The sequence below is a fragment of the Eriocheir sinensis genome, chromosome 35 (assembly GCF_024679095.1).
Source record: "Eriocheir sinensis breed Jianghai 21 chromosome 35, ASM2467909v1, whole genome shotgun sequence".
Taxonomy (NCBI): Eukaryota; Metazoa; Arthropoda; class Malacostraca; order Decapoda; family Varunidae; genus Eriocheir; species Eriocheir sinensis.
The window spans coordinates 17,709,345-17,736,759 of record NC_066543.1 but is presented as its reverse complement, the minus strand read 5'-3'; the positions used below and the strand labels follow the sequence as shown (position 1 = coordinate 17,736,759).

The window sequence follows — 27,415 nt, the reverse complement described above, 5'->3', positions numbered from 1 at the left end:
CCTTTCGGTACCGGTAACAGGCCGGGCCGGTACTAACGGTACTTGAGTTTGCTACTGTCCCGTCTCCCAACCCCTGCACCTCTCGCAGCAGACTTTTGCAACATGCTAGTTATAATGATTACAACATTTTACCCACGATTTCATCACATTACACAGGCAAACAGATACATACAACAAAAACACACGCAAACACGTACACCCAGTGGTGTAATAATATGTCATCAGGCCCAGCCCTGCATGGGCCCCTCCTAATTTTGCAATTATACTTTTATGTCATTCAGCATCAAGTTTCTAGTCACTCCCTTTCACTTCATATGAAATCAATTGCCATTGTGAAAACCAATAGGGCCTTTCATTCAGTATTTTAGCTTGCATTACTGCATCTTCATTAACCTCGATCTCTGTCCTGTTTCAGTTTGTTGATTCCTTCTTTGAGTTCCAGTTTCCCATGGACAAATCTATGGTACATTTTTGGTTCCCTGATACACTTGTCAAATATGTTTTTCAATTTTTTTCCTCTCTACTGATCGTTGCATATTTATTCCTATAGGTCTTTTCAACTCTTTTATACTCTTCCTTTGTTCTTTGTTACCTCTCTTTCTCCACTTTATTCAAGTTGCATGCTTTTCTTATTTGCTGTGTATATGTTAAAAAATTAAGACAAATATGAGAGAGTAAAGTTAGATAGGTAGTACAGAAGGATCGGCTTGCCAAAAGGAATTTATATAGCCAATAGCCATTGCTTTAACTTTAAATTGAAGAAATAGATTTGAAGGGGAAAATGAGAAATGAATATGCTGTAGTTCTGAAGTAGAGACTATATAGAAAATTTTATATTTAATTCTAATGAATATATTAACATTAAAACAGAATTCAGACTCTTACAGAATATTGAAGGAACAAAGAGAATCGTTAACATTAATATTTTGGCCTTAAGTTCTGAAGGAAAAGAATTTAGATTTTTCAGAGCATTAGGAAAAAATGTAGCAGCTCAGCACAGTACGTACGTAACATAACAGAGACATATATAGCCCACACCTGATTGATTGATTTATAGTTTATTGTTGCAAGTAAACAACAAAGGAGAAGGGAGGAGCATGCCATCCCGACCCCCAGGCAGTACAGAGTGTGATTATGGATACATGTGTAAGTAATTTTTTTTTTTTTGAAATGTTAACTCACACATCCCTCTCTTCATTATGGTGCAGTATAATGTAATCACCATAAATTAGTACTTTTTTTTCTCGTGAGGTGTATGTATATACGTCAGGATCTCTTTTGATCCAGTATACGTTGTGTCGGTAATCAGACGTAACACTATAATAAGTGTGGCTGCACAATCACTGGGGAAAAATATTTTGTAATAAAGTTAAAATCTCAATGTTCTTCAGATAGCAAGCTCCATAGGTAAATTGGAGGATAGGAAGTTAGGAACATACATGTTGTCATGGTGGATGTCGAGGCCTCGGCGCCGCGGCGGGGAGTAAGCGACCTAACATTGGCAGGATCTGACTGGCAGACGTGGGGCCGTGTTCACTGAAGTCGGGGGTTTACAAGCCATTTCATAAGTGCAACAGGAGAAGTGTAGTGGCTGTTGTATCCACGATGAGTGGAAGTGGAGGCTACAAGCTGCGGTGTAACCTGCTGGGCCACTCCAAGGACGTGCGTGCCGTGGCCACAAGCCAGGACGGCCTGGTGGTGACGGCCTCGAGGGACGCCACGGCCAGGCTCTGGGCCCCGGCGGCCGCGGGGTGAGTGCCTCGGGGGCTGCAGGCTGGAGGCCTGTATACTATCAGTGTGAGATATGCATGTTTGGGAGTTTAATTGGTGGGTTTATTGGCGGATTTCATGGCTGGTGATGGTTGCTGTGCCCTCCAGATTTGTGTCTATGAGGAAATATTAAAATGGACAAAAGATGATGGAAGAAAATGTATGAAGATTCATTTTGGTATTAATCTATTTTTTCATGCATTTCACTGCTGAGTATGACACTTCTGACATCCTGTTATACTTTTTCTTGATGAACATTTCCTTCAGATATAATTATATGGAGGGGTTGAGGTGGGGGGGAGTAAAGCTGTGTTTTTAACCTTACCTGTATTAAGGGACAGGTATCGTATTTTTGAGTGAAAAATCAACCAATATATAAAATGGATGGTATTATTCTAGTGTTTGGCCATACTCACCCCTCGCAACCAAAATTGGCTAGGGGGCCATTGAGACTTCGGGGAATGCGGTGGTAAACATGAAATGCATTGCAAATGCATAGTTTTTGAGTTATGAGGGGTTGAAGAATACCCTAGATGTAGGGAAATTCCTTACAATTACTTAGATGTAGGGAAATTTCATACATTCCAGGAAAATACGATATTACGCCTCCATATTGTACTTAAGGGCATATTATACATAAGGACGATGTCTTTACATGGCGACGCAATTGCAACATGAGCAGCGTTGCCAACGATCTGGTTAGCAATGGTACGCTAGGTTAGCGATTAGCCCACGCATGAGACCAGGTGTACCACGCGTGGTTATTTATTTTTTAGAACACGCACCTTTACCTAATACTATTTCCGATGGTACGCTAGGTTAGCGAAGGTACGCTTAGTTAGCCATTAGCCCACGCATGTGAGACCAGGTCCACCACGCGTGGTTATTTTTTTTTTAGAACACGCACCTTTACCTAATACTATTACCGACGGTACGCTAGGTTAGCGATGGTACGCTTAGTTAGCCATTAGCCCACGCATGTGAGACCAGGTCCACCACGTGTGGTTATTTTTTTTTTTAGAACACGCACCTTTAAGAGGGGGGGGCCCTGTGCCCCCCCCTGGTTAGCAGGGGGGTCAAGGGGGGCGAAGCCCCCTCGTTAGCAGGTCGTAAAGTTCGGTTGGAGTAGTTTAAATATGCTCCCCCATCCAAATACCCCGAGATCACGCAGGTCCCCCAAGATCGTTGAGGGAAGGGGATTAATTTGGCTTCTTTACTTTTAAGTACTTTGTTTTTTTTAACTATGATATATGGAGGCGTATTATTATATTTTGGAGGCGCGGAGTCAATATTCACAATCACCTTGTATACTGGGAATACGAGCCCGTGAAACAGATTCAAAATCTGGTCAGTAAGGATTCACATGTTCGAACAACTCAGGCAGGAGGTTCGAGAGCCTGCACTTCCTGCACAAGCCGCAGTACTGTTTAAGGCGCGGTGTTGGACGGATCCCGGTTAGCCGGTGGTTTTACTTGTGTCAGTGATAAACAATGAAGATACACTGTGTTTGGTGCCACGGACTCTACTTGGAGGACAGAAACCTTGCGATGAGGTGACAACCTACTAGAGAGGGCATGAGTGTGGTGTAGGCGGTTTATGTGAGCACAGATGGCCTCCGGTGCCATGCCAGATGGTGAGGTGAGCATCGTTTGGTGGGTTCACTACAGTTCTCTCCCAAAACAAGCTTGGAGATCCACTGAGTGCGTGGTTTCCGTATGGGAAACACTAAATTCGTCGGAAATGCTTATTTTAGTGGTGGTGGGAGGAAAAATTCCCTAAATTTAGGGAATTTCCCTAGATGTAGGGAGTTTTTATCCCTACCCCCCCACTAAAAAAATACGCGAATGCGATGGATTTCGTATCCCCCACCCGAAACCCCGCATTCCCACCAGGTCCCCAGGCTTGTATGGAGGGGAGGGGGGAGTATGGGCAAACACTAGAATTTTATCAAATGGATTTACACTAGCACTGAGGAATCAAGTGTACTTTTGGATACTCAAGTGTAGTAGGGGGCTAAGCTTCAAGACGATGCATGAAAACGGAAGGCACACACAAAAAAAAAAGCGGTGAAAAATTGCCTTTAAATGCCATAACTTTGACTGCCTAAAACTTCAATAGATTATATCATTGGACAATAAAAAAAAAAAAAAAACAGTGAACAGATTAATCCCTTAAGAATAACTTACCAAGTACACATTTTCCAAATGAGCCTTCGTTATTTTTTAAAATTAGGGTAATACTTTATAAGAAGTCTGCCTCCCCCTTTGCCACTCCAGCCCCCCCCTACCCCCCAAGACAAGCCTGGGGAACTGTGGGGAACCGGGGTTTGGGGGGGAAGCCAAAATCACAGAAAAATGGGCTTCCAAAATTTCCCTAGAAAAATCTCTAAATGAAGGAAAATTCCCAAGTCTTGAAAGTAAGGAAAGTCCCAACTTTATAACCTAACAGCCCCCCTCTCCCCCACATGTATGATGCGCCGGAAAATCGTGTTTTTTTTTTTGGTGGGGAGCATATTTAAACTACTCCAACCGAACTTTACGACCCCCCTGGCCGAAAGAAAGATCAATTTCGGGAGGAGAGGTGTCCTGATACCCTCCTCTTGAAAGAGTTCAAGTCGTAGGCAGGAGGAAATACAGATGAAGGAAGATTGTTCCAGAGTTTACCAGCGTGAGGGATGAAAGAGTGAAGATGCTGGTTAACTCTTGCATAAGGGGTTTGGACAGTGTAGGGATGAGCATGAGTAGAAAGTCGTGTGCAGCGGGGCCACGGGAGGGGGAGGCATGCAGTTAGCAAGTTCAGAAGAGCAGTCAACGTGGAAATATCGATAGAAGATAGAAAGAGAGGCAACATCGCGTCGGAATTTAAGAGGTAGAAGGCTATCAGTAGGAGGAGGAGAGCTGATGAGACGAAGAGCCTTAGACTCCACTCTGTCCAGAAGAGCTGTGTGAGTGGAGCCCCCCCACACGTGGGATGCATACTCCATACGAGGGCGGACAAGGCCCCTGTATATGGATAGCAACTGCGCGGGGGAGAAGAACTGGCGGAGACGATACAGAATGCCCAACCTCGAGGAAGCTGATTTAGCAAGAGAGGAGATATGAAGTTTCCAGTTGAGATTTTGAGTTAAGGATAGACCGAGGATGTTTAGTGTTGAAGAAGGTGACAGCTGAGTGTTGTTGAAGAATAGGGGATAGGTGTTTGGCAGAAAGGCAGTGTAATAATGAATTTTCTAGCATAGTCATTTTGATTTTTACAGAAATTTGTACGAGTCAGAGCAAGTGTACAGCGGCCACACCTCCTATGTGACCAGTGTGTGTGTGCTCCCCGGAGATGACACGCACCCTGAGGGGTTGGTGGCCACGGGCTCCAGGGACACAAACATCCTGGTCTTCCCCCTCAGGAGCCAGCAGGCAGTCCATACACTCTCTGGCCACTCTGACACAGGTGAAGGGACTCTGCTGTGGATGTAGGACTCATTGTGCATCCTGTTTGGTTTCCCATCACAAGCATAACTAGTGAATGAAATTTGCCTGTAACTTTACCATCAGATATAGATTTCTTTCATAGGTTCTGTTCACATTTCCTGCTCAATGGAAAAAATGTTAAGTCAGTTTGTGTCTCTGTAGTGTCTTGCCTTGCGTGGGGGAGAGGAGTGCTGGTATCTGGCTCGTGGGACCACTCATGCAGAATATGGACCAACTGGGATTGTAGCCACGAGCTGAAGGGCCATGAAGGACCTCTGTGGTCAGTGGTGGTGCTGCCTAGCGAGGGCTCCAGCTCCCCCAGCATATTAACGGCCTCAGCAGACAAGACCATAAAGTTGTGGAAGGAAGGAAAAGTATGACTAGACATTTGTAAGAAGTACTAAAGTGGCTTTATGATAATTTTTTTGTGAAAGTGCTGTCAGTTTTCCATATTTCTGATCATTTCTTTAAGCCTTTTAAGTATATCTGGTCATCTCATGTATTATACTAAGTTTAGGCCTAATGTATTATTTTCAAGTAAGTCTGTCTTTGTTATATGGTTATTAGGTTGTCACTCAGCACATGTCATATCCCCAGCTATGCACCACCTATTCTGGCCATAAGGACTGTGTGCGGGGCCTTGCAGTGATCAGTGCCTCACAGTTCCTCTCCTGCTCCAATGATGCCACTGTAATACGTTGGTCCATCTCAGGGGAACAATTAGCCACTTACTATGGTCATACTAATTTTATATATGGGTAAGTTACTGCTGCGGCATTTAGCTTTAGTGCGCTGTATGAATTTGAATATGCTGTGTGATTTTTACCATTTGCTTAAGAATTATGAGGGTTTTCCCTCATCACTCCTCATCTGTGTTTCTAATCAACTAAAGTTGAGATGTTGATTTTTTCAGTGCTTCTATTACTTAAACCTTTTGTCATGTCTTACCATTGTTTTCTTGGATCTATTACTTAAAAATAATGCCTGTACACATAACAAGTTTTTCCACTTCCTTTGAAATATGCAAGGCAGAGAATGTTCATAATTAAGTCTTTCTTCAATTTTTAATTCTGTTCTGTTGACCACCCTCAGAGTGAGTATAGGGACACCCGATGGAGGCTTCGTCACTGGTGGGGAGGACCGTTCACTACGGGTATGGGAGTCAAGTGGGGAGTGTGTGCAGACAATTCACGTTCCTGCTCAGTCTGTGTGGGCGGTGGCGACCCTTCCTAACTCAGATATTGTGTGTGGCACAAGGTAAATGTTGTAATGTAATCAGTTTTTGTTCTATCTTGACAGTTCCTTTTGGTGCCAAGGGTGTTGATGCATGTACAGTTAATATGACTTATTGGCAGGTTAAATACCACTGGTAGAGTGTAAGCAGTTTTGTGAGGTGAGAAGAGAGGGTGAGGTCAGTGATTCCACTTTAGTTTATATAATTGGATGCTTAACCAAGGGTCTACCAAGAATAAAAAGAGATGTACCAGTGTGATAGATTAGATTATAAATAGTGTAAAGATACTTTAATTTTTTCATTAAGATTTTTTCTTCATGTAAAGTATTGCTTAGCAGATTTTGAGTATCAATGCTCATTTAAATTTCATTGTATTTGTCAAATTATTAATTTTAATGCTTTTTATGTTCATCCCTTGCAGTGATGGAGTATGTCGTGTTTTCACCAGAGCCGAAGAGAGACAGGCAAATGCTGAAGATCTCAAAGAATTTGAAGAAAGCGTTGCTAAATCCACAATGGCTGTGGGGGACCTTGGAGGGATCAAGAAAAGTGAACTCCCTGGGAAGGAAATTCTCTTTGCTCCAGGAAAACGAGATGGACAAACTGTAATGGTTCGTGAGGGAGAAAAGATTAATTGTTATTCATGGTCAAATGCCAGCCAGCAGTGGACAGCTGTTGGGGAGGTTGTTGGTGGTGCTGGAGGATCAGCGTCCACCTCAGGCAAAGTGTTGCATGAAGGTAAGGAGTACGATTTTGTCTTTGATGTTGAACTGGATCAAGGCACGATCCTAAAGCTCCCTTATAATGTGTGTGAGGAACCCTACTTTGCTGCCCAGCGCTTCATCCACCAACACGAACTGCCACAAGACTTCTTGGACAGAGTAGCAAATTTCATCATGGAGAACACTAAAGGTGTAACCTTGGGGACTGAATGCACAGGTCAGCAAGTGGATCCCTTCACGGGTGCTTCAAGGTACCAGCCTGGTAGCTCCTCTGGCGCTGGTGGTGTAAGTGACCCTTTCACTGGAGGTGGCAGATATATTCCTGGTGGAACCTCAAGAGTGACCACTGGGGCTGATCCCTTTACTGGGGCATCAAGCTACACAACCCAAGGAGCTACAAAGTCCCCAGTGGCTTCACACTTTTTCCCCTTACTGATTCCTCTCCAATTTGAGGCTTGTAATCCTACTGGGATACTTACTAAGTTAAAAGAATTTAATAATATTCTAGATAAAGATAAACAGTTTGAACCAGATGTGTTAGAAAAGTTGGTTGAAGCAGTATCAAAGCCAAATGAGTCAGACCCTGCACAGTTAGGTGCACTGGAGGTAGGATTGCAATGGCCAGTGGACCAAGTTTGGCCTGTCCTTGATGTGCTGAGACTAGCCTTGCTCTCTGAGCGGATGCAAAGTGTCTGGCTAGTTGGTGATCGTAGTGAGACGCTGGTTTCACACCTTATCACGTTAGTGAGGCCTCCTTCTCCCCCTAACACTCAGCTGATGGCCTTGCGCTGCTTTGCCAATTTGGCGGCCTTTGAACCAGGGCGTGCAATCCTAACTAAAATGTATGACCAAGTTGTAACTGTCACAGTTGAAATCTCTCCATACAAAAACAAAAATTTGGAAATTGCTGCAGCAACTGTACTTCTTAACTACAGTGTCATATTCGGAGCTAATGATAATTTTGATAAGAAATGCCAGGTTCTCAGTGGTGCTGGGACTGTGGCAATGTGCTCGAAGGATCCCGAGGCACAGTTCCGTTCCCTGGTGGCTCTTGGAACTCTGCTGTACAACTGTGGTCAGTGTCGCTCTCTAGCAGGATCACTGGACCTCAAGCCTGTGGTACAAACCTTGTCAACAGTCACCTCTCCTGCAAAAGTTGGCGAATGTGCAGGTCACATACTCAGGCTGCTTTAGTCTTTTTGGGATTATGAAATTATTATGGGTGTAGTATGTATTTTATAGTGTGTATTTTATTGAAGTTAGTAAATCAGTACAGTAGGACCTCACCAATAGCATCTAAGTGGTGCCTAAAAATTGCAGTTTCAGGTATCCCCTGCTTTATGATTTGGTTATGTTTTGGAAGAGTGATCGTGAAGCAAAACAAATATATAATGAACTGGTTTAATTAATTGCATTACATTCCTGGGCTCTTATATTAAGTGATCTAAAACCCTTAATGCATAATAATGGTAATTTATGTACTGCACTGTATTTAAATCATTACCAAAATGAATAAAAATACATTACCAGTACATTTGCATTAATAAACACAGTGGGCTCCTGTGACTAATGTTTTTCTAACTAGTGATTTCAGGTCTTGTGATAGGATAGAAACAGTCAAGTTTCATATTAGATGTCCAAATCTACAGAACTAAAAATATTCCTTTTGACTAGAAGGAATGAGTGGTGCATCACAAAGGCCTGAGCATTTGTTGTACGTGAAGGGCGCCGTTAGTCATGCTACATTGTACAACATTACATAACAGAGCTAATAAGTTGTACCAAGATGGCGGCATTAGCTGAAGGCCCAGCCGAGTTGTTGTTTGGAGGGTTGTGTGGGCGGGGAGGGGGGCAGTTTGTAAACAAAGCAGATAATGTAGTTGTGTCCAGTGTCACCTCATCTGCAGAAGAGGTGACACTGGACACACTTATAACTACGTCACCTGCTTTGTTTACAAACTGTCCTGCCACCCCCACCCCCAGCCCCCCCACCAAAGAACAACTTGGTGGGGCCTTTGGCTAACGCCGCCATCTTGGTAGTACAACTCATTATCTGAGTTACATAATGTTGCATGGCTATTGGGTCAACAGGACACAGGGCTGCTGCAATAAGAGAGGAGTTAATTGCTTAGGGAGGCTGTCACACGTCTAGTTGGCTGCAGAGGACCGCAGTGATGGTGTGGTGGGTGTGGTTCGGGGTCTCACTAAGCTGACTTACTCCCAACTTCTCTATTTAATAGAGAGCACATTTAATGGCGACTTTTTGTTTGCTGTTCCCTATTAATGTTTATATATATAAATGTAGGTTTAATTGTTGAAAGCAGGTGAAGTAGAGCATAAAGGAGGTAACTTCTGAGAAGTTCCAATCTTTTTATTTTCTAGTTTGAAGTTTGCCCCCAAACTAGCAATGTTTTTAAGTTTCTTAATGTCTCTTATGATCTCGAGACACGGGGCTCCACTCTACATGAAATAGCATAAACAAAGACTGAACCAATCATAAAAGTGACCAAATGTAATTAAATAACGATGAGAAACAAGACGAGCATTAAAGCAAAATATCGTAAAATGAACCATCGTAAAGCGAGGGAGACCTGCATTAGCAAAAGTGTTATTTGTGTAATGTTGAAATACATATACAAGGGTTAATTGGTGCTTCCACCCCAGAACATTTAAAACTCTCCCTTAACATTATTTTATCTCAAATGACAAGAATCCTAATTGAATCAACATATGTAATATAAAACTCATCCTAAAGGAATTAATGAAATGTTTTGTGTGATGGCTGTTTCTAGGCTTGCACAAGAGGTTACTGCTGACGAGTCTTCACACTGGCCCCTTTCCCCTCCCTCACCCACTTCAGCCAACTTATCATCAAAGTCAACTCCTACAACCTACTGTTATAGAGGCAAAAATATCATAACACACTTCAAACCACAGGGCTCGAGAACTACTGAGCTAGTGGGTGATCTGGTCACGACAATATAGTTCACTGAGTATTGTCCTTACCCATTATGCATCAAGCATCTTCTGTGACTCCTGATACACTGTAAACAGCATTGAGTGGTACCAAAAACATATACAGAAGCCCCCTGCCGTTTGCGGGTATTTGGTTCCATGAGATTCCCGTGATCCGTGAATCCGCGATCGACGGAACTATAATCAAATAGGGAAAATAGGGTTTTGTTCTACCATCTCGATTGGATAAAAAAAATGTATTTCTAAGGCATTTCTAAGCATTGTTATATAGTTTTACATACACATAAATCACAAATTAAATATGGACTGTAATAATTTAACACTGTGGTTGGTTGTGGTGAGTGTGAGTGTGTAGGCGGTGGTGTTGTTGTGGTAGTTATCGGTCGGAAACTACAAAAAAATCCAATGCCATGAGTATGATAGTTTGGCTACATTGCACTCAGCCTGTGGCATCAGTGTTTACTGGGCCCTTGAAAGGTAAGGACGCCATATTGCTCGTCTTCCACCCAGCCATCAAGTATTAGTGAATTCTCGTCTCTCCCCTTTGTGTTAATATTCATATGTATATCCATATACATCCAGTATATTATTAATTAATTTGAGTGTTTACTGGGCCCTTGGAAGGTCCATTTGTTGCTGTTCCCGGCGGTACGCACGTACAAACTTTATACCCGTTACCCCGCTGCCTGTCTCCGCCATGTTTGTTTACTCCTCAAAGCAGTAGCCTCGAGTCTCTAAGAAGGACCAGTTCTGGCAGGTCCCAGTAAGTATCAAGATTTTTAAATGTATAATATTGGGATTTAGGGCTGTGTTCACAGTCACTTTTCTTTGTTTTAATCTTTACTATTTCCACGTGAAACTGGCCGATGGGGTTGTGGCGGCTGTGGGGTTAGCACCGCCCAAAACCTTGCCACACACACTCAACACCTCTCGTTTCCTCTGCAGCCACCACTACCCCATAGGCCACTTTCACGTGAAAATACTGTAGCGGTGATCGCCGCTCATAGGTAACGATCAAAACAAACGAAAGTGACTGAAAGTGGCACTTAGTAAGGATCAGACCGCGTATACGCGAGTTTTCATCCGCGTTCGTCGGGGGGTGTTGCAATTACCCTACCCACATATAAGCGAATCTGTGAATGGTGAGGTCGCGAACGGTGGGGGGCGTCTGTATATAGTCAGATAATGCAGATCCCTGACTGACTTTTTTAAGTCACTCATGGAACTCATTCGCTTGCTGGTTGGGAATGGAAAAGCAGACATGCCCCCAAAGCATCAAGAAAGGGTGTCAAGAAGGCTGGCAAGGCCCAGAAGGCCATTGCCAAGGGTGACAAGAAGAAGCACAGGGGAAAGGAAAGCTACTCCATCTACATGTACAAGATGCTCAAGCAGGTCCGCCCTGACACCTGCATTTCCTCAAATGCCATGGGATGGACCTGCTTGAGCATCTTGTAGATGTAGATGGAGTAGCTGCCCTGTCTCCTGTGCTTCTTCTTGTCACCCTTGGCGATGGCCTTCTGGGTCTCGCCAGGCCTTCTTGGCAGCCTTTCCTGATGCTATGGGGGCATGTCTGCTTTTTCGTTTCCAACTGGCGAGTGAATGATTTCTGTGACTGACTCAAAAAACTCATTCACTCACCGGTTGAGAACGGAAAAGCAGACATTCTGCCAAAGCATCAGGAAAGGCCCCACTCAATGCTGTGCTTCACTTCACTTAGGTCAGGAGTCACAGATGACAAGTGATGCATTATAGGGAAAGCAATGCACAAAAAAACTATCCCTATCCCTGATAACTTCCAGGTCACCCATAGCTCAAAAGTTGTCATGCTCTGTTGTTTCAAGTGACGTGTACTGTTGTGTAATATTTCTCCCTCTATAACCAGTAGTTGAGAGAGTTGGGTTTGATGAATGGTTGGCAGCACTGGGTGAGCCAGGCATTAGAGGCCAGAGTGGGAATGTGGCTATTGGTCAGTATGCCACAGTAGCTTCCATGTACAACCTTTGGAACAACCACAACACCAAACATCTAATTAACTCCAGTATGGTGAATTTTATGTAATATATGTTGATCAAGTAATGGTTTCTAGCAAATTTTATGTAATGTTAGTTGATCAAGTAATGGTTTCTAGTACTTAACACCTTCGATCTGGGGTTACGTTTAGATCCAGGAGAAATAGGCCTATCGACTTCCCCCCCCTGTCTGGCACAAGTCTTTCTTTTCTAAACTGCCCTCTTACAGTTTCTATCCTCTCTGTTCCTTTATTTCCAGTTTCCTTTCCGGCTGTTCTATCTCTGCTGTGGTAGATGGTCATTGTTTTTCCCCCAAACCTATCAACAGTGGTGTTTCACAGGGCTCTGTCCTATCACCCACTCTCTTCCTGTTATTCATCAATGATCTTTCCATAACAAACTATCCTATCCATTCATATGCTGATGACTCCACTCTGCATTATTCAACTTCTTTCAACAGAAGACCTTCTCAACAGGAATTACAAGACTCCAGACTGGAGGCTGCAGAACGCTTAACCTCAGACCTTGCTATCATTTCCGATTGGGGTAAAAGGAACCTTGTGTCTTTCAATGCCTCAAAAACCTAATTTCTCCACCTATCAACTCAACACAATCTTCCAAACACCTATCCCCTATTCTTCAACAACAGTCAGGTATCACCTTCTTCAACACTAAACATCCTCGGTCTATCCTTAACCCAAAATCTAAACTGGAAACTTCACGTCTCTTCTCTCACTAAATCAGCTTCCTCGAGGTTGGGCGTTCTTTATCGTCTCCGCCAGTTCTTCTCCCCAGCATAGTTGCTATCCATATACAGGGATCTATCTATCTATCTATCTATCTATCTATCTATATATATATATCTATATATCTATATCTATATCTATATCTATATATATATATATCTATATATCTATATCTATATCTATATATATATATATATATATATATATATATATATATATATATATATATATATATATATATATATATATATATATATATATATATATATATATATATATATATATATATATATATATATATATATATATATATATATATATATATTTATATATATATTTATTATATATATGACTGCTCTTCTGAACTTGCTAACTGCATGCCTCCCCCCCTCCCGTGGCCCCACTGCACACGACTGTCCACTCTAGCTCATCCCTATACTGTCCAAACCCCTTATGCAAGAGTTAACCAGCATCTTCACTCTTTCATCCCTTACACTGGTATACTCTGGAACAGCCTTCCTTCGTCTGTATTTCCTCCTGCCTATAATTTGACCTCTTTCAAGAAGTGTGTATCAAGACACCTCTCCACCTGAAATTGATCTCTCTTTCGGCCACTCTATTCTATCTTCTGTTGTGGGAGCGGCAAGTAGCGTTTTTTTCTACATTTTTTGTTGCCCTTGAGCCGTCTCCTTTGTTATAAAAAAAAAGAAAAACGAATGCTATCCGAGGTGCTTCCTTCCAGAAAAATCTCATTTGAAAGAATCTACACATTGTAGAAACTTGGAAACTATCATGACATACTGTTACTGTCCATATGTTATTTTTGAAATTGTTATTGGTGAGTTGCTACTGTGTGCATTTTATTAAAACTGAAATTTAAGTGTACTGAAGTGCTAAAACTTAAATTATAATCTTCATTTTCATGTATGTAAGAGCATTTTATAAATCTTTGTATATAACTGATAACTAATAAGCATGTGGATGAATGCTGTGATTTAAGAGTGATGTTTAGGTAGAGGTGACTTGGGTAATTCTGATTTTTTACATTTTGATAAGTTGTCTCAGTAATGTACATTTTACCTTTTTGACAGTCTTGAATTTGTGAAATTTGTTTTTGCACTGCTTTAGACACGGATATGAAATTATTCCCAGTGATGGATGAATCTTAAATATTCATGTATGTTTTGGGAAGGCTGTATTTGTAACATGCAAATAAATTTATGAAGCTCTTCATCTAACTTTCTTATTAAAAGGGGCTAAATGGTGGTTATTAATGATTGTGGGACTAATATCTGCTGTAAGGGGACAATGCAGTATGTAAATGATGGAGATGTTTCTTTGAATTATTGCTTAGTATATATAACCTTTGTTGTCTGTGAGGATGTATGTGTGTAGGTTTCATGGGTGAACAATGTTTCAATCTTTTAATGAAAAAGTTAATGGGTAGTGAATAGATATGAGGAAGAGTGAAGACTTACCTGTTCACTCACATTTCCAGTCTAAATGAAGGTGTGTGTTGATAAGCATTATACTCGGGTAATAATAAACAAGTCATTTATTGAACATGGAAACCTGTCAACAACAGCACATCTGTAGGGGTAGTAGGATGTACTGGAATGGGGGTAAAGTCATACATTTTACAGGGGACTTGCAGTTTGTGTCTGGCTGTAAATTTTTATTCTGTTTAGTACTAGCTGATGTCAAATGCTAGATTTGAAGTGAGTAATGATGCCTGTGCATCTTTCAACTGGCATAAATGAAGTTGGTTAGGATTCATATTGCAGCCAGGCTTCAGTTGCAAGTTTGACACATCACAGTGAAGTTTGTCCTAAGCAAACTTAAGGATATTTTTGGATTATAATTGCTACCACTAATAAAAATAACATACATGAATGAAGATTTACCTTAAAAGGTGGAAAGAGGACTAAAAGTATTATTTCAGATTTAGCAAATCTGTTGATAAAATAAGGCTATCATCCTTTAGAAGGATGAATAAATCTGTCATTTTACAAAAGAACCACTACTGTCAACTATATACATATCAAGGCACAAGAAATATGGAAGTCAATACATAGTATATCACTTCATAAACTAAAGTGATAAGAATATCACAAATGATACAGGCATTTGATTTCATAGCTTGACTATCTTGAATGCAGCATTCCAGATTTTATAATATGAACCACTTACACACGTATACATTCTTACCTCTTCCTAGAAAATTAGTATAGTAATATATCCATATCCCAAACTCAAAGTAAAAATCACATGATATTTTCTCCATTCATTTCTGTTTCCTTGAGGTGGTCAACCTTAGTAGTACAGCCTATGTTGTTACCCGAGTCTGGACTATACACCACCAACTTGACTTGTTCCTTTGAACTGCTGTGGTTGTGTGTTGTGTCCAGACAGTTGACGGCACCACCGCAGCACCTGCATTCCTCAATTTGAGATACGACAGAGTTTCTTATTTTCTGTCAAGTGCAATAAATTTTAGATATAAGGCTGAAATATACTTGTTAGGAATACACATGTAGTATAGTTAGACAGAGATGACAATCACAACAGTGATAAATGAACTCTAGCTTTCTATTGGGGAGATATCTGCCTTTAAGAAATACCGGTAACATATGGAAGGTAAAGCTGGGGCATACTCTGTGCATGGCCTCATTGCTCATCTGTCTCTTTGGCCTTTGAGCTTGTGGTGGGTAAGAACCTATTACCGCAGGACACAGGGCAGGTGTGACATCCGGGTTACCACAGTTTACCCTCCTCAGGTTTCCCCAGGTACCTATTTACCGACCTGCCCGAAAGGGAGGTTGAATAGCTGCTGATTGCCAGAGCTGGGATTTGAAGCCTGACCTGCGGATTCTTAATTAGGCTTGCTAACCACTACACAAAGGTGCTAAATATGAAAGCAAGATCTGAAAAAGGTAAGAGCAAGGGATGCAGCCACAATACAAGCAGCTGGGTATCATACACCTCTCATATAACATATACATTTTGCATTAAAGGGTTGTGGTATGCAAATTACTGCAAACTTTACTTACCTCCAATAAAGTTGTTCCCTTGGCATTGACAATAGCTATTACTGCAAATATTGGGATTGGAGCGATGGAACATGAAGCGAAGATCCATCCAATTCCTATGGCCCAATCTGGATATGCATACTCTCCTTTATTATATGATGGGCGCTTGTAATCCACCATGGAGAATACCCATATTGTCTGTAATACACAGAAAACACTAAACAAAAATTTATACTCCTGCATTTCCATTCTTTTTTGTCCTCAGTTTTTTTTAATTTACTTAACCCTTTATAGCAAGGGCGGGCAACATCTGGCCCACAGGCCATGTCCGGCCCATGAAGGCCTGCCAGGCTTTAACATTGCAATCCAGCCTGCGAAACCCAAGGAAAAAAATGGCAAACAGCATCTGCTGGCAAATACTATTTGGCAAGCCTGTGCTCCTCACCTCACTGCAAAAGTTGCCAGGTCTGTCCTTTTTGAGATCTACTTGTCCTATTAAATTCAAACAAAAAAGGACAGGCTGAAGCTGTCTTGTCATAGGGCCATGCTGTCCCGTATGTGCGACCTGTAGCAGGAGATGGCCTTTTTCCTCCGTTAGAAGAATCTTCTTCATGCTGATCACTTTGACCCGCCATGGCTCGCTGGCCTGGCCCTACTCACGGACATCACTGACAGGAACAGGAGATTGCCACTTTCCTCCGTCAGAAGAATCTTCCCCATGCTGATCATTTTGACACGCAATGACTCATTGGCCTGGCCCTACTCTTGGACATCACTGCGCATCTGAATGTGAAGCTGCAAGGCAGACATTCTCCTGACCGACATGCATGCACACATCACTGCCTTTGAGGTTGAGGTTTAGATGTGATCAGTTATTTGATGTTAAGTTTGAGTATTTTCCTTGCCTTGCTGCATCTACTGTTATGAGCTGCTTTGCCCTTTATAGTTTTATAGTACTTTTTTCTGCCACTGTTTTTGTTTGAACACTGTACATCTACTCTTTACTTATCCATATACTGTATTTTTACAGGAAAAAAAAAAATAAAATAAAAAATAAATAAATATTTTTTTTTTTTACAAACCAGAGGTAAAAATAATAAGTAATAAGACTTACTAGAATCAGTAATGGAGCAGCAATGTACCAGCAGCAACGGAAGTAGAGGGATGGCAAACGGCCAGTCATCTCTTGAACATTGCGGGCAAGACGGTTGGCCCCGTATATCCAGACAATTGCCACAACTTCAAAGAAGGCCAGGTACATGAGGGAGATGGCAGCTGTGTAGTAATCAATCAAGTGGAAGTAGTAGATGCCACCCTGTAGACAAATGTATAATCATTTAGTCTAAATGTGATGGCTTTATAATTTCTATATACTTTCTATAGTTGTGTGTATATATTTTACTGAAGTTGCCATCTTCAGCTAACCAGTTTAAACAATGTGCTTGCAACTTTAAGGTTTTACAGTCAGTTTATGGGATTTAACCAAAACTAGGAAACTTGCCTTTCAAGTTTCCTCTTGGGTATTGCAATCTCAAAATAACAATCTTTACAATAACAGTTTGAGCAAGAGGAAGAAAATAATTAACTTACTAGTGCATATAGACAATAAAAAGAAGCTCAATCATGCATGCAAAAATAGATTGCCAGGTATTACATATTATATACATGAAAATGATTTCTTACTCGCATAACATTGGGGAGGCCCAGCAAGAAGGACACGATACAAATAATCAACACCAAAAACTCGTGTCGCCGCAAGTATTTCTTTATCCAGTTTGGGAATGCATCAGTCAGGGATGTGACTATAACCTGAAGTGAGAAAATAACCTCATATTATATCAAATACATGCTTTGTGTGTCGAAACTACTGAAATGTGTACAGTGACAATAAGTATTATGAGATAAATTCTTGTAAAAATTAAATTCAAATGAAACAGCAGACCTTCATTTCATAATGAAGTGGAGTGAGTCTGCTGAACACCACTCACCTCCACTGTGGCAAACTGTGAGTCCACCCCAAGCATGAGCAACATACAGAAGAAGAGCACCGCCCATACATTGGCATACGGCATCTTGGCTAGTGCCTGAGGGTACACCACAAACACCAGACCAGGACCTGAAACATATGCACAGACATCATTACAGTGGAGGTGGTGGTTGAGTGGTTAGTCTGCTGGCGCCTTGTCCAGGAGGATGCTAGTTTGTGTCTCGCCCGCCGCCAAAAGCTGGGAGTTTTCAGCCACCATCAATTGGCCTAAGACTACCCACATGCTGTCCTGAAGACCACCTATCATCCCGCACTCAAGATTCTCTCTCCAAAGCAAGAATCAAAGATGATCCGGGGGGGGCAGCATAAGCCAAGCAACATGGCGCCACTATAAACACTTGCCTGCGCCACATGGGGGCAACCATCAAGCCCCATCAAGAAAGCCTACCAGCACCATAGGCCCCTTCCCCCCCCCCAAAAAAAAAAAAAAAAATCTTGGTACATACCTCTGTCCATCAATCAATGCCATGCTGCTTGAAACTAGGATGATACAGTACCCAGAACACATGAAGAAATAATGTATACTTATTATTGTGACTTAGAATTTCCAAAGTAACCTTCCTGATTAATGTGAAGTGGGTTTGCATATTAGGTGACAATCAAAAGCTAAATCATTGTCTTGATGGCCTAGGAAATATCTACTAATTGTTGTAGTAATACCTACCCTTGTACAAAGCAATATATAGGGCTTCACGCTCTTCCTTACCTTCGGCAACAACATCATCGATTTCTTTGCCCTGTTCAAAAGCAATATTGCCCAGCGTGGAGAAGACGATAGTGCCAGCCAATAGGGACGTGATGCTGTTGATGAGGCCGATGGTCCAAGTGTCCACAACAATGTTGTTGTTGAATTTGTTGTATGATGCAAATGCAATCATTGAGCCAAATGCTATGCCAATACTGTTGAAGTTCTGAGAAGCTGCATTGACCCAGACCTACAAAGAAAAAATATTAACACTCCAATACTTACTATTGGGTGTAGTAGGATGATGGATTAGAGGCATGCAGTCACACTGAAATTCTAACATAAGTCTCATCTTGCAAGGTGAAGAAAAGACTAACTATTTTTAGGATCATAAATCTAGTTGAGCTGCGAGTGAACACAGAACATTAAATAATAATTATATAAAGAAAATGAATAAAAAGTTAACCAAAACTTGCTCCTTTTTATATTTCATCAATATTCCCCATACGTTTAAAAGAATATGCAAATTATTTAGAGATAAGAAAATTAAATAAAAAAATAAAAAAATTGACATGAGAACATGACACTGCATCAATCTAAAATAGTTAAGAGGAGGGACATTGTGGCTTATTAAAGAAAACAAGAAAAAAAGAGGAGTGAACTTTCTACAATTCACTCTACACAACAGGAGGTAACAAGTACCTCAGCAGATCCCAGGAGTTCCCATCGAGGGTTGAAGAAGTACTGCAACCCCTTGGAAGCTCCGGGCAGGGTGAGGGCGCGCCACATGAAGGCGCCGATGAGCAGGTAGGGGAGCGTGGCCGTCACATACACTGTCTGGAATGACCAGCCGAAACATGGTAATGATGGGAACCTTATGCAGACTTGAAAAATAATAATCAGTAAGAGAATAGAAACAATAATTGAGGTCCATAAGAAAATAATTGACAAAGAGGAGGTAAATGATGTGAGGATGATGATGAATGATAAGATACAGTACAATGGGGCAAAGAATAAAAAAAAAAAAAAAAAAAAAAAAAAATTACTGAACATTTGAGAGCTCAGCTAAAATATGAGTAAGAAGGAAATGATGTTAAATTGTCAAGACGTCAAGAAGAAAAGGATGATAAACTATAACTTACACGTCCAGAAGACTTCACTGATTTCCACAGAGCGAAGTACACGAGCATCCATGCCAAAAAGAGGGCGAGGACCAGCTCCAGGCGCAACCCTCCACTCTCATGGATGCCACTCGTCTTCTCCAGCACGACCTCACTGCAAGAAAGGAGTCGGTGTTATCAAACCCTTAATATTATTAAATTGCTTGGCTTTTAACTAGCATATCTGCACTTTTGAATTATTGGGAATTTCAAAGTGGCTCTAAACTACATGTAAGGTCCCGCAAATAGCAAAAACTGCAAAGATGTGATTCTGAAACCCTTTTCCTAAGGATGTAAGAATGGTGGAGTAAAAAATGAAAATAAAGAATGGAAAATACTCATCCCACTATTGACATTAGTGGTGGTCACACTGACTTTAACAGATACATTAGTTATTGGTGGAATAACAACAACAACAAAAGAAAAGAGAAAAAAGCTGACTGTAGAAATTATGCTATCACACCATCTTCAAAAACAGATGCCAGTCACTCACTCAAAGAATTCCTCGGTGACTGATTTCATTCCCTTGGGTGCCGTGATGTTCGGGCCGTAGTCGTCGAAGCAGTTGACAGCCCAGGTGGCGTTGCAGCTAGTCCAGGGCAGCTCTGAGAAGAAGGACTGCACTAGGTAGTAGATAGCCCACGCAATGATGACATTGTAGTACGTGCTGAGAAGGAACGAGATGACCACCGTGCCCACGCCCGCGCCTGCAAAGGGTCGGTTAACAGGGGTATCGGCATCACATTCATGGGATTTTGCTGTTCACTTGACCTGATTTACAACTGTGAATATATGGCAAAGAAATGTGTGTGACGTTGGGTGGTATACGTTCGACAATGCATGTCATGTCATTAATACATACTAGGAAATGTATTGGTGCCAATACTGATCCCTGAGGCACTCCACTCTCTACAGTTCTTCATTCCGATTTTATGTCCTTAACCACTGTTCTCATCTCTCTTCCCCTTAGATAGCTTTCCATCCAGTTCTTCATTTTCCCTTTCAATCCTTCTTTATTTTCTAGTTTCCATAGCAGTCTTGTATGTGGAACTTTGTCGAATGCCTTTTTTTTAGTCTAGGTAGGGGCAATCAACCCATCCGTCCCTTTCCTGTATTTTATCTGTCACTCTTGAGTAAAGGCTCAGTAAGTTTCTCACACATGAGCGCCCTTTTCTAGATCCATACTGTTTACTTGTGATTAAATTATGCTCTTCTAGAAATCTCGTCCATTGTTTCTTTATCACTTTCTCCCATATTTTACATACTACACTGATCTGTAGTTCAGGGGTTCTTCCTTCCTTCCACTTTTATATATGGGGACCACTTCGGCCCTCCGCCACTCCTTAGGCACTGTACCAGTTGTTATTGAGTATTTAATGATGTCATATATCGGTCTAACCAACTCATTTCTGCATTCTTTCCGGTCCTACAGCTTTCCTCTCTTCCAGCTCCCCCAACAATATATATATCTCCTCTTTATTTACTGTAACTTCTTCCATATGAACATTTATCTTGTTTTCTTGTGGCTCGTTAAATATTGATTCATTAGTAAAAACTTGCTGGAACTTTTTGTTTAGTAATTCCGCCATGCCTTTAGGATCATCGATTATCACATTTCTGTCGCTCAGTCTTTCAATTGTTTCTCTTGGTTTAATCTTTCCATTTATGAATCTATAAAATAGTTTAGGCTGTTCCTTGCACTTTTCCACAATATCCTTTTCATATCCCTTTTCTTCTTCCTTTCTTATTTTCGCGTATTAATTTATCACTACCTTAGAATCTTCTTTATTCCTTTGGTTTTTATTTCTTTTTAATCTTTTCCATGCTTTGTCTCTTTTTTTTCTTTTGCCTTAGCACATTTTGCATTAAACCAGTCCTTTTTTTCCCTTTTCTTTAGGTCTGTATTCTGGTACAAACTTCATAACCCCTGTTTTATATGCCTCCATGAAAATATCATACTTTTCTTGCACTTCATTTGTTCTCATTAGCTCATCCCAGTCCAGCTCTCCATAATATTTTCTAAGATTTTCCACGTCTGTCTTCCTATAGTTTAACCTGTTTCTTTTATATGATTCATCCTCTTTGCTTCCTTCCTCCTCCGTTTATATCTCATTGATCACGTGGTCACTCTTTCCCAGAGGGCATCCATACCTTCATTCATCCTTCAAGTGTATTTCTTTTGTTAACACCAGGTCCAGTCTCGCCGGTTCGTCATCACTTCTATATCTTGTGTTTTCCTTCACCCTTTGCATCATCAAGTTTTCCATCATCAATCTTAACAATCTTTCCGCCCATGCCATATCGCCACCACTGCTTTCAAACATCTCCCAATCTACTTCTTTACAATTAAAATCAACAAAAAATAGTACTCTTTTGTTTGCCTTGAGCATTCTACTTAAACTCTGAATGGTTTCTTCAATCATGATTTCATGTTCTTCTTTACTCCATGAGTTTGTTCTAGGTGGTACATACGTTGTTGTAATCGTCATCTTTTTCTGTTTTTGTTCTCCAAATTTACACTCACTATTTCTGCTTTTCCTTCTCCATATATTACTGATTTTACTAATAACTCCTTCTTTGTCATTATCATCACTCCACCACCTTTGCCCACTCTATCTTTCCTCCATACATTGTATTTTTTATCAAACACTATTTGGATGACTTCATTTAGTTTAGTTTCTGTTAGGCATACAATCATGGGCTCCTTCTCTTGTAGGTAGTCTTGTACATAGTTCCAGCTTACTAGATATTATTCAGTCTACATTTGTATATATCACACTTAATCCCTTAATTGTATTGATCTAGTCTAACTTTCGCTCTCTTTCATCTTCTCCCTTATGTACAGTCGTGGCCATTGTCTCTCGGACGCCAGAGTTGGACTCTCTGTTTTTCTAATCTTTTCAAATTTTTACAAATTCATCGTCCATAGCCACCTCACTCTCCCCGTACCTGCCTGATGAAAGTGTGAGGTCAGCCGCTGAGTACAGGTCTCTCTCTCTCTCTCTCTCTCTCTCTCTCTCTCTCTCTCTCTCTCTCTCTCTCTCTCTCTCTCTCTCACACACACACACACACACACACACACACACACACACACACACACACACACACACACACACACACACACACACACACACACACACACACTTTTTACTTCAGCTGTATTTTTTCCCGCGCCTTCCTTCTTTCAGTTTCCTCCCATCTTTTCCCTCCCATCTTCTCCCCTCTCCTCCTCCCCCCTCCAGTCCTTCCGCCTAACCCTGGATAGGTATCTCTCCTTCCCTTTACCCTCCTGACTTGTCAAGTCCTTCATGGGGATGGGAGGGTCATCCCGGTAACAATCCCTCAGTTTGCTCTATAGATCCATTTGGGTATCTACGGCGTACCCCAGGTTACCTATCGTGTTAGGTTCCTGGGGTATGACATACCCCAGTTTACCTATTGTGGTAGGTCGATGTGGGAACTGAATACATGCTGGGGGCCACCCCTTATGCACAAAACGCACAAAACCACCTCAGGGTATGTCCTTAGGCAATTGTGTGACAATGAAATTGGTGGGGCCTTACACCCTCCTTCCTCATTCCTGCCTACTCTCACTTCCCCCCCTCCTCCTCCTCCTCCTTCCTCTCTGCCAGCAACATGTGTGAAACGCTAATCAACATAGGATGAAATTGTGTAATAAGCAGTGCTGGGCACCAAATTGTTAATTCGTTAATCGTTAATTAACGTGGGAGATGCCCCTTAATATGGATAAGTGCCAGCAGATATTCATGAATATATTCATGAATACTTTCAAGAAGTATTCGTGTCTGTATTCGTATTAAAACCATATCAGTGTGTTCGAATTCGTATTCGTTGGAATTGGAAGTATTCGTAATCGTATTCGAATACACAACTCCTGTATTCACTCCATCCATGCTTATGACAGGATGAACTCGACAGGTGTCTTCCTCTTCCTCCTCCTGTTCTCGCACGCCTTTAGAGGGATCTAAGGTATTTATGGGTATCTATTTCACGACAAGTTTGTTGTATTCATTTATACACACATTTTCACTGTCATACGAGTTATTACTTAAGTGACACGATTACTATTATTTGCCATTGCAGGTATGTTGTTTGCATGTATGTATGCATCATGCCGGTGTATTGCTGAGGTTCTTTCCACATACGTGCAAACGTATGAGCCTCAAAACATTTAGGCGAACTGTTGCTATTGTTCCCGTTCTTACGTTATTCATACCCAAAATAATTCGAGTAAACGGAGGTGAGGGTCACGGTAGGACCAGGTAGCAGACTCGCTCAAACTGCCAAGTCGGTCACAAACATCTGGGCCTTACCTAGACATGGTGACAGGAACTGAGCAGCTATATGGCAACACACTACATCACACTGCCTATTATACATGCTACCTGTCAGTTCCTTGCAAGCAGAGGTTGATATGACCAAAGTGCGCAAAATGGACCTTAATCGTAAAGTCAACGGGAGGAACTGACCCGTATTTTCAGACGCTTTCGGCTCTCACAACAAATATTTTCTAATGTTACAAAGTAGTTTAGTCGGGTTCTCATGAGTGGTTTTCATATTTATGCTGCAGAGGCCTTGTTTAACTATTACTAGACTCGTAAATATACCTCATAAAAACAACCCATAAACTCTAATGGTAAGCCTCGAATTTCGTCGTAAATTCCACGCCTGCGGCAGGCCTGATGAGATTTGAATGAGATTTTGAACACCTGAGTGATTTGATAAATGGAGTGCAATCCGTTTTGGTATGCGGTTCTACGAGGTGAATGTAAAGGTGCTCAACGAGGTGAATGTAAATTATCAATCAGTTGGAGAAAGTTTTATTACCTTCATCATCATCATCATCATTTCATCGACGCCTGCTCCTAGGAGCTCCCACCAGGGGATGGCCACGGCAGAAGAGTTTCCAACTTTCTCTATCCAAACACACTCTCCTTTCCTACTCAAAGTTTCTCAAAGATCTTTCCCCCTTCTCCCTAACGTACTCTTGCACCCTATCCCTCCATTTCACTGGAGGTCGTCCTCTAGCATTCCTTCCCTCTATACACCCTTCTGGTCATCTTACTCTCCTCCATTCGCTCCATGTGGCCAAACCACTTTAAAGTCTGTCGCTTCACTTCTTCCACCACTCCACACTTCTTCCCTTCACCCCCGTGACACATTCCAAAACGCTCGTACACACTTTCATTACTCATTCCATCCATTATGCTCACACCACATGCACTCCTCAAATAACTCATTTCCACTGCCTGCACTCTAGACCTCTGACTTTCATTCCAGGCCCACGTTTCACTTGCATATGTGAGGGTTGGTACTATTGTTGTATTTCTCAAATCCCTCTTTACTTCCATGCTCACACTTCTGCCATTCATGATTCGTCCCAAAGACCCTACCACCCTTCTTCCTTGCAATGGCCTTTCTCTTATCTCTCCCTCCGTACCACCATGCTTACACATAACTGATCCAAGGTACTTAAACTCATTAACCTCTTCCATTTCTTCACCATTCAAAATTATTTTGCATTCTTTTTCACATTCAATTCCCACTCTATATGGGCATACAAAATCTACAACCTCACTTCTACTTCGCTCACAAACCATCACTTTACTTTTGTTATTTACTTTCAGCTTTCTCCTTTTACAGACACTATAAAAAACACTGACCAAATTTTGTAGTTCACTTTCATTTTCTGCAATGAGCACTGTGTCATCAGCAAACAGTATAGAATTCAGTACCACTTCCTTCCCTCATCGAACATTCTTACTCCAACTTCCCCAACTTTACATTTCATTACTCTAATAACACCAATCCTATAAATATTAAACAACCATGGTGACATGACGCACCCTTGTCTTAAACCCACTTTTATCTCAAAATGTTCACTTGTTTCTCCAGTAATTTTGACACATGCAAATGCATCCTCATAGAAAGACTTTATGTGTGTGTGTGTTAGTAATTCACCTCTTGGTCTGCTGCGGGTCTCTCTCGAGAGAGCCAGCAGAGCTCGTAGTACCGATCTTTGGGTAGGACTGAGACCACCCACACACAACACACCGCGACAACGAGGTCACAACTCCTTGCCTGACGTCGCGTACCTACTCACTGCTAGGTGAACAGGAGCTACACTTGAAAGAAGATAAACCCAACTTATCTTCACCCGGCCGGGGAATCGAACCCCGGTCCTTCTGATTGTGAGCCAGACACTCTACCCCTGAGCTGCCGGGCCGTGTGTGTGTGTCCCTACGAGAGCGATTCCTCCCTGCATTCATTTGAATATTGCAAGGATGTCATTTAAAGGAAGGTGTATTAAGGACGAAATTTCAAGGAAGAAAGGTATTTAAGGGAGGGGAAGGAGTTTAAAGAAAAATATTTAAGTATGTAATTTAAAGGAAGGTATTTAAGTGATGGAAGACATTTAAAGGAAATTATTCAAGGAGGGTATTTTAAGGCATTTAAAGGAAGGGAATTAAATAAAAATATTTACAGTACGTATTGCAAGGATGTCATTTAAACGGTCAATTAATCAAATCTAAGTATGGAAAGGCCGCGCGGAAAGTCATAAAGCGTGAAAATCACTTCCAACACATCAAACAGCGTTTCCATTGGCAAGAAGCGACTGGTATGAGGATTTGACGTCGTGGCCTCGAGGTGAAAGGATTCCTATTGAATTTATACTCACAAGAACGATAACAAGAAACCCAATGACTCGAGGGCCTCGGAAAACATGAATAAGTGGGAGGAGTCTATTTCATTAACCCCTATTCCCCTACTCAATACACACATATATACGCACACATGCTCCCATCCTTTCCCACTCTTCCCCACACACACATACGCACGACCATACTCCCTCTCCCACTAAACAGACGCACACTACCTCTCAACAAATCTTCCTTCACTTCCATCCTTTATCCATCCTTCCATCTTTAAATCAGTCATTGTTCCCCTCTCTTCCCTATACTTCCTTATCTTCAATCCCGCGTGCGCACAGTCACACTCACACCCTCACTCACTCTCACTCTCACTCTCAATCTCAATCTCCCCCTTCCCAGCGTCCCTCCTTACCTTTGAAGAGGGGACACAACTTGCCCAGAGCGGCGATCGGTCCCCGGCGAGTGTATTGGCCCACCGTCAGTTCCATGAGCAGAAGCGGAATGCCACACGCGAACAGCATCACGAAGTAGGGCAGGAGGAAGGCGCCTGTCAGAGAGGAAAGGCGAAGAGTACATTATGGCAGACACTTAAGTGACGACAATAGGAGGACGAAGCGGGGAGCTAGTACATTTAGAGGTATGGAAATGGAGGGAGAACGTCATGAGAAGGGCGGGGGAGAGAGCCGAATGTAAAGATGCGCCGAATGTAAAGATGCGAGAGCGAGGGCAAAGATAACATTATAGCAGACTGAAACATTACATAATTATGATAGGAAGAAGAGGTGGGGAGCTGGCACATTTTGGGCTTACAGAGGGAGGACAGCGTCATGAGAGGGGCGAAAGAGAGCAAAATATAAGGAAGGAGCGGATATGGATCTAGACAAGAACGTGATATTATG

General features: G+C 41.7%; 2 protein-coding genes across 2 annotated transcripts in view; one reads left to right on the top strand and one right to left on the bottom strand.

The window, feature by feature from the left end:
* Positions 1 to 1,325: 1,325 nt before the first annotated feature.
* LOC127007526 (phospholipase A-2-activating protein-like) lies at positions 1,326 to 8,595 on the top strand. Its single transcript, XM_050878666.1, has 6 exons — positions 1,326 to 1,751; positions 5,027 to 5,214; positions 5,397 to 5,608; positions 5,832 to 5,992; positions 6,327 to 6,491; positions 6,890 to 8,595. The coding sequence occupies exons 1-6, from the start codon at positions 1,606 to 1,608 to the stop codon at positions 8,382 to 8,384; spliced, it is 2,367 nt and encodes a 788-aa protein (XP_050734623.1). The 5' UTR covers positions 1,326 to 1,605; the 3' UTR covers positions 8,385 to 8,595.
* A 5,866-nt stretch (positions 8,596 to 14,461) lies between these two features.
* Positions 14,462 to 27,415, bottom strand: part of LOC127007525 (sodium- and chloride-dependent GABA transporter ine-like) — a 50,628-nt gene continuing 37,674 nt past the window's right edge. Inside the window, exons 3-12 of the mRNA XM_050878665.1 lie at positions 26,929 to 27,063; positions 20,336 to 20,549; positions 19,825 to 19,957; positions 19,385 to 19,519; positions 18,704 to 18,932; positions 17,939 to 18,066; positions 17,634 to 17,759; positions 17,065 to 17,265; positions 15,972 to 16,148; positions 14,462 to 15,395 (exon numbers count right to left, since the gene is read on the bottom strand). Coding sequence (XP_050734622.1) covers positions 15,186 to 15,395; positions 15,972 to 16,148; positions 17,065 to 17,265; positions 17,634 to 17,759; positions 17,939 to 18,066; positions 18,704 to 18,932; positions 19,385 to 19,519; positions 19,825 to 19,957; positions 20,336 to 20,549; positions 26,929 to 27,063 — 1,688 coding nt within the window. The 3' untranslated portion in view covers positions 14,462 to 15,185. The remainder of the gene's footprint in view (positions 15,396 to 15,971; positions 16,149 to 17,064; positions 17,266 to 17,633; positions 17,760 to 17,938; positions 18,067 to 18,703; positions 18,933 to 19,384; positions 19,520 to 19,824; positions 19,958 to 20,335; positions 20,550 to 26,928; positions 27,064 to 27,415) is intronic.

Coding starts and splice junctions, on each gene's coding strand:
- LOC127007526 (XM_050878666.1), top strand. CDS start 1,606: ATGAGTGGAAGTGGAGGCTACAAGCTGCGGTGTAACCTGCTGGGCCAC. Junction 5,215..5,396: donor CTCTGGCCACTCTGACACAG/GTGAAGGGACTC, acceptor GTGTCTCTGTAG/TGTCTTGCCTTGCGTGGGGG. Junction 6,492..6,889: donor GATATTGTGTGTGGCACAAG/GTAAATGTTGTA, acceptor CATCCCTTGCAG/TGATGGAGTATGTCGTGTTT.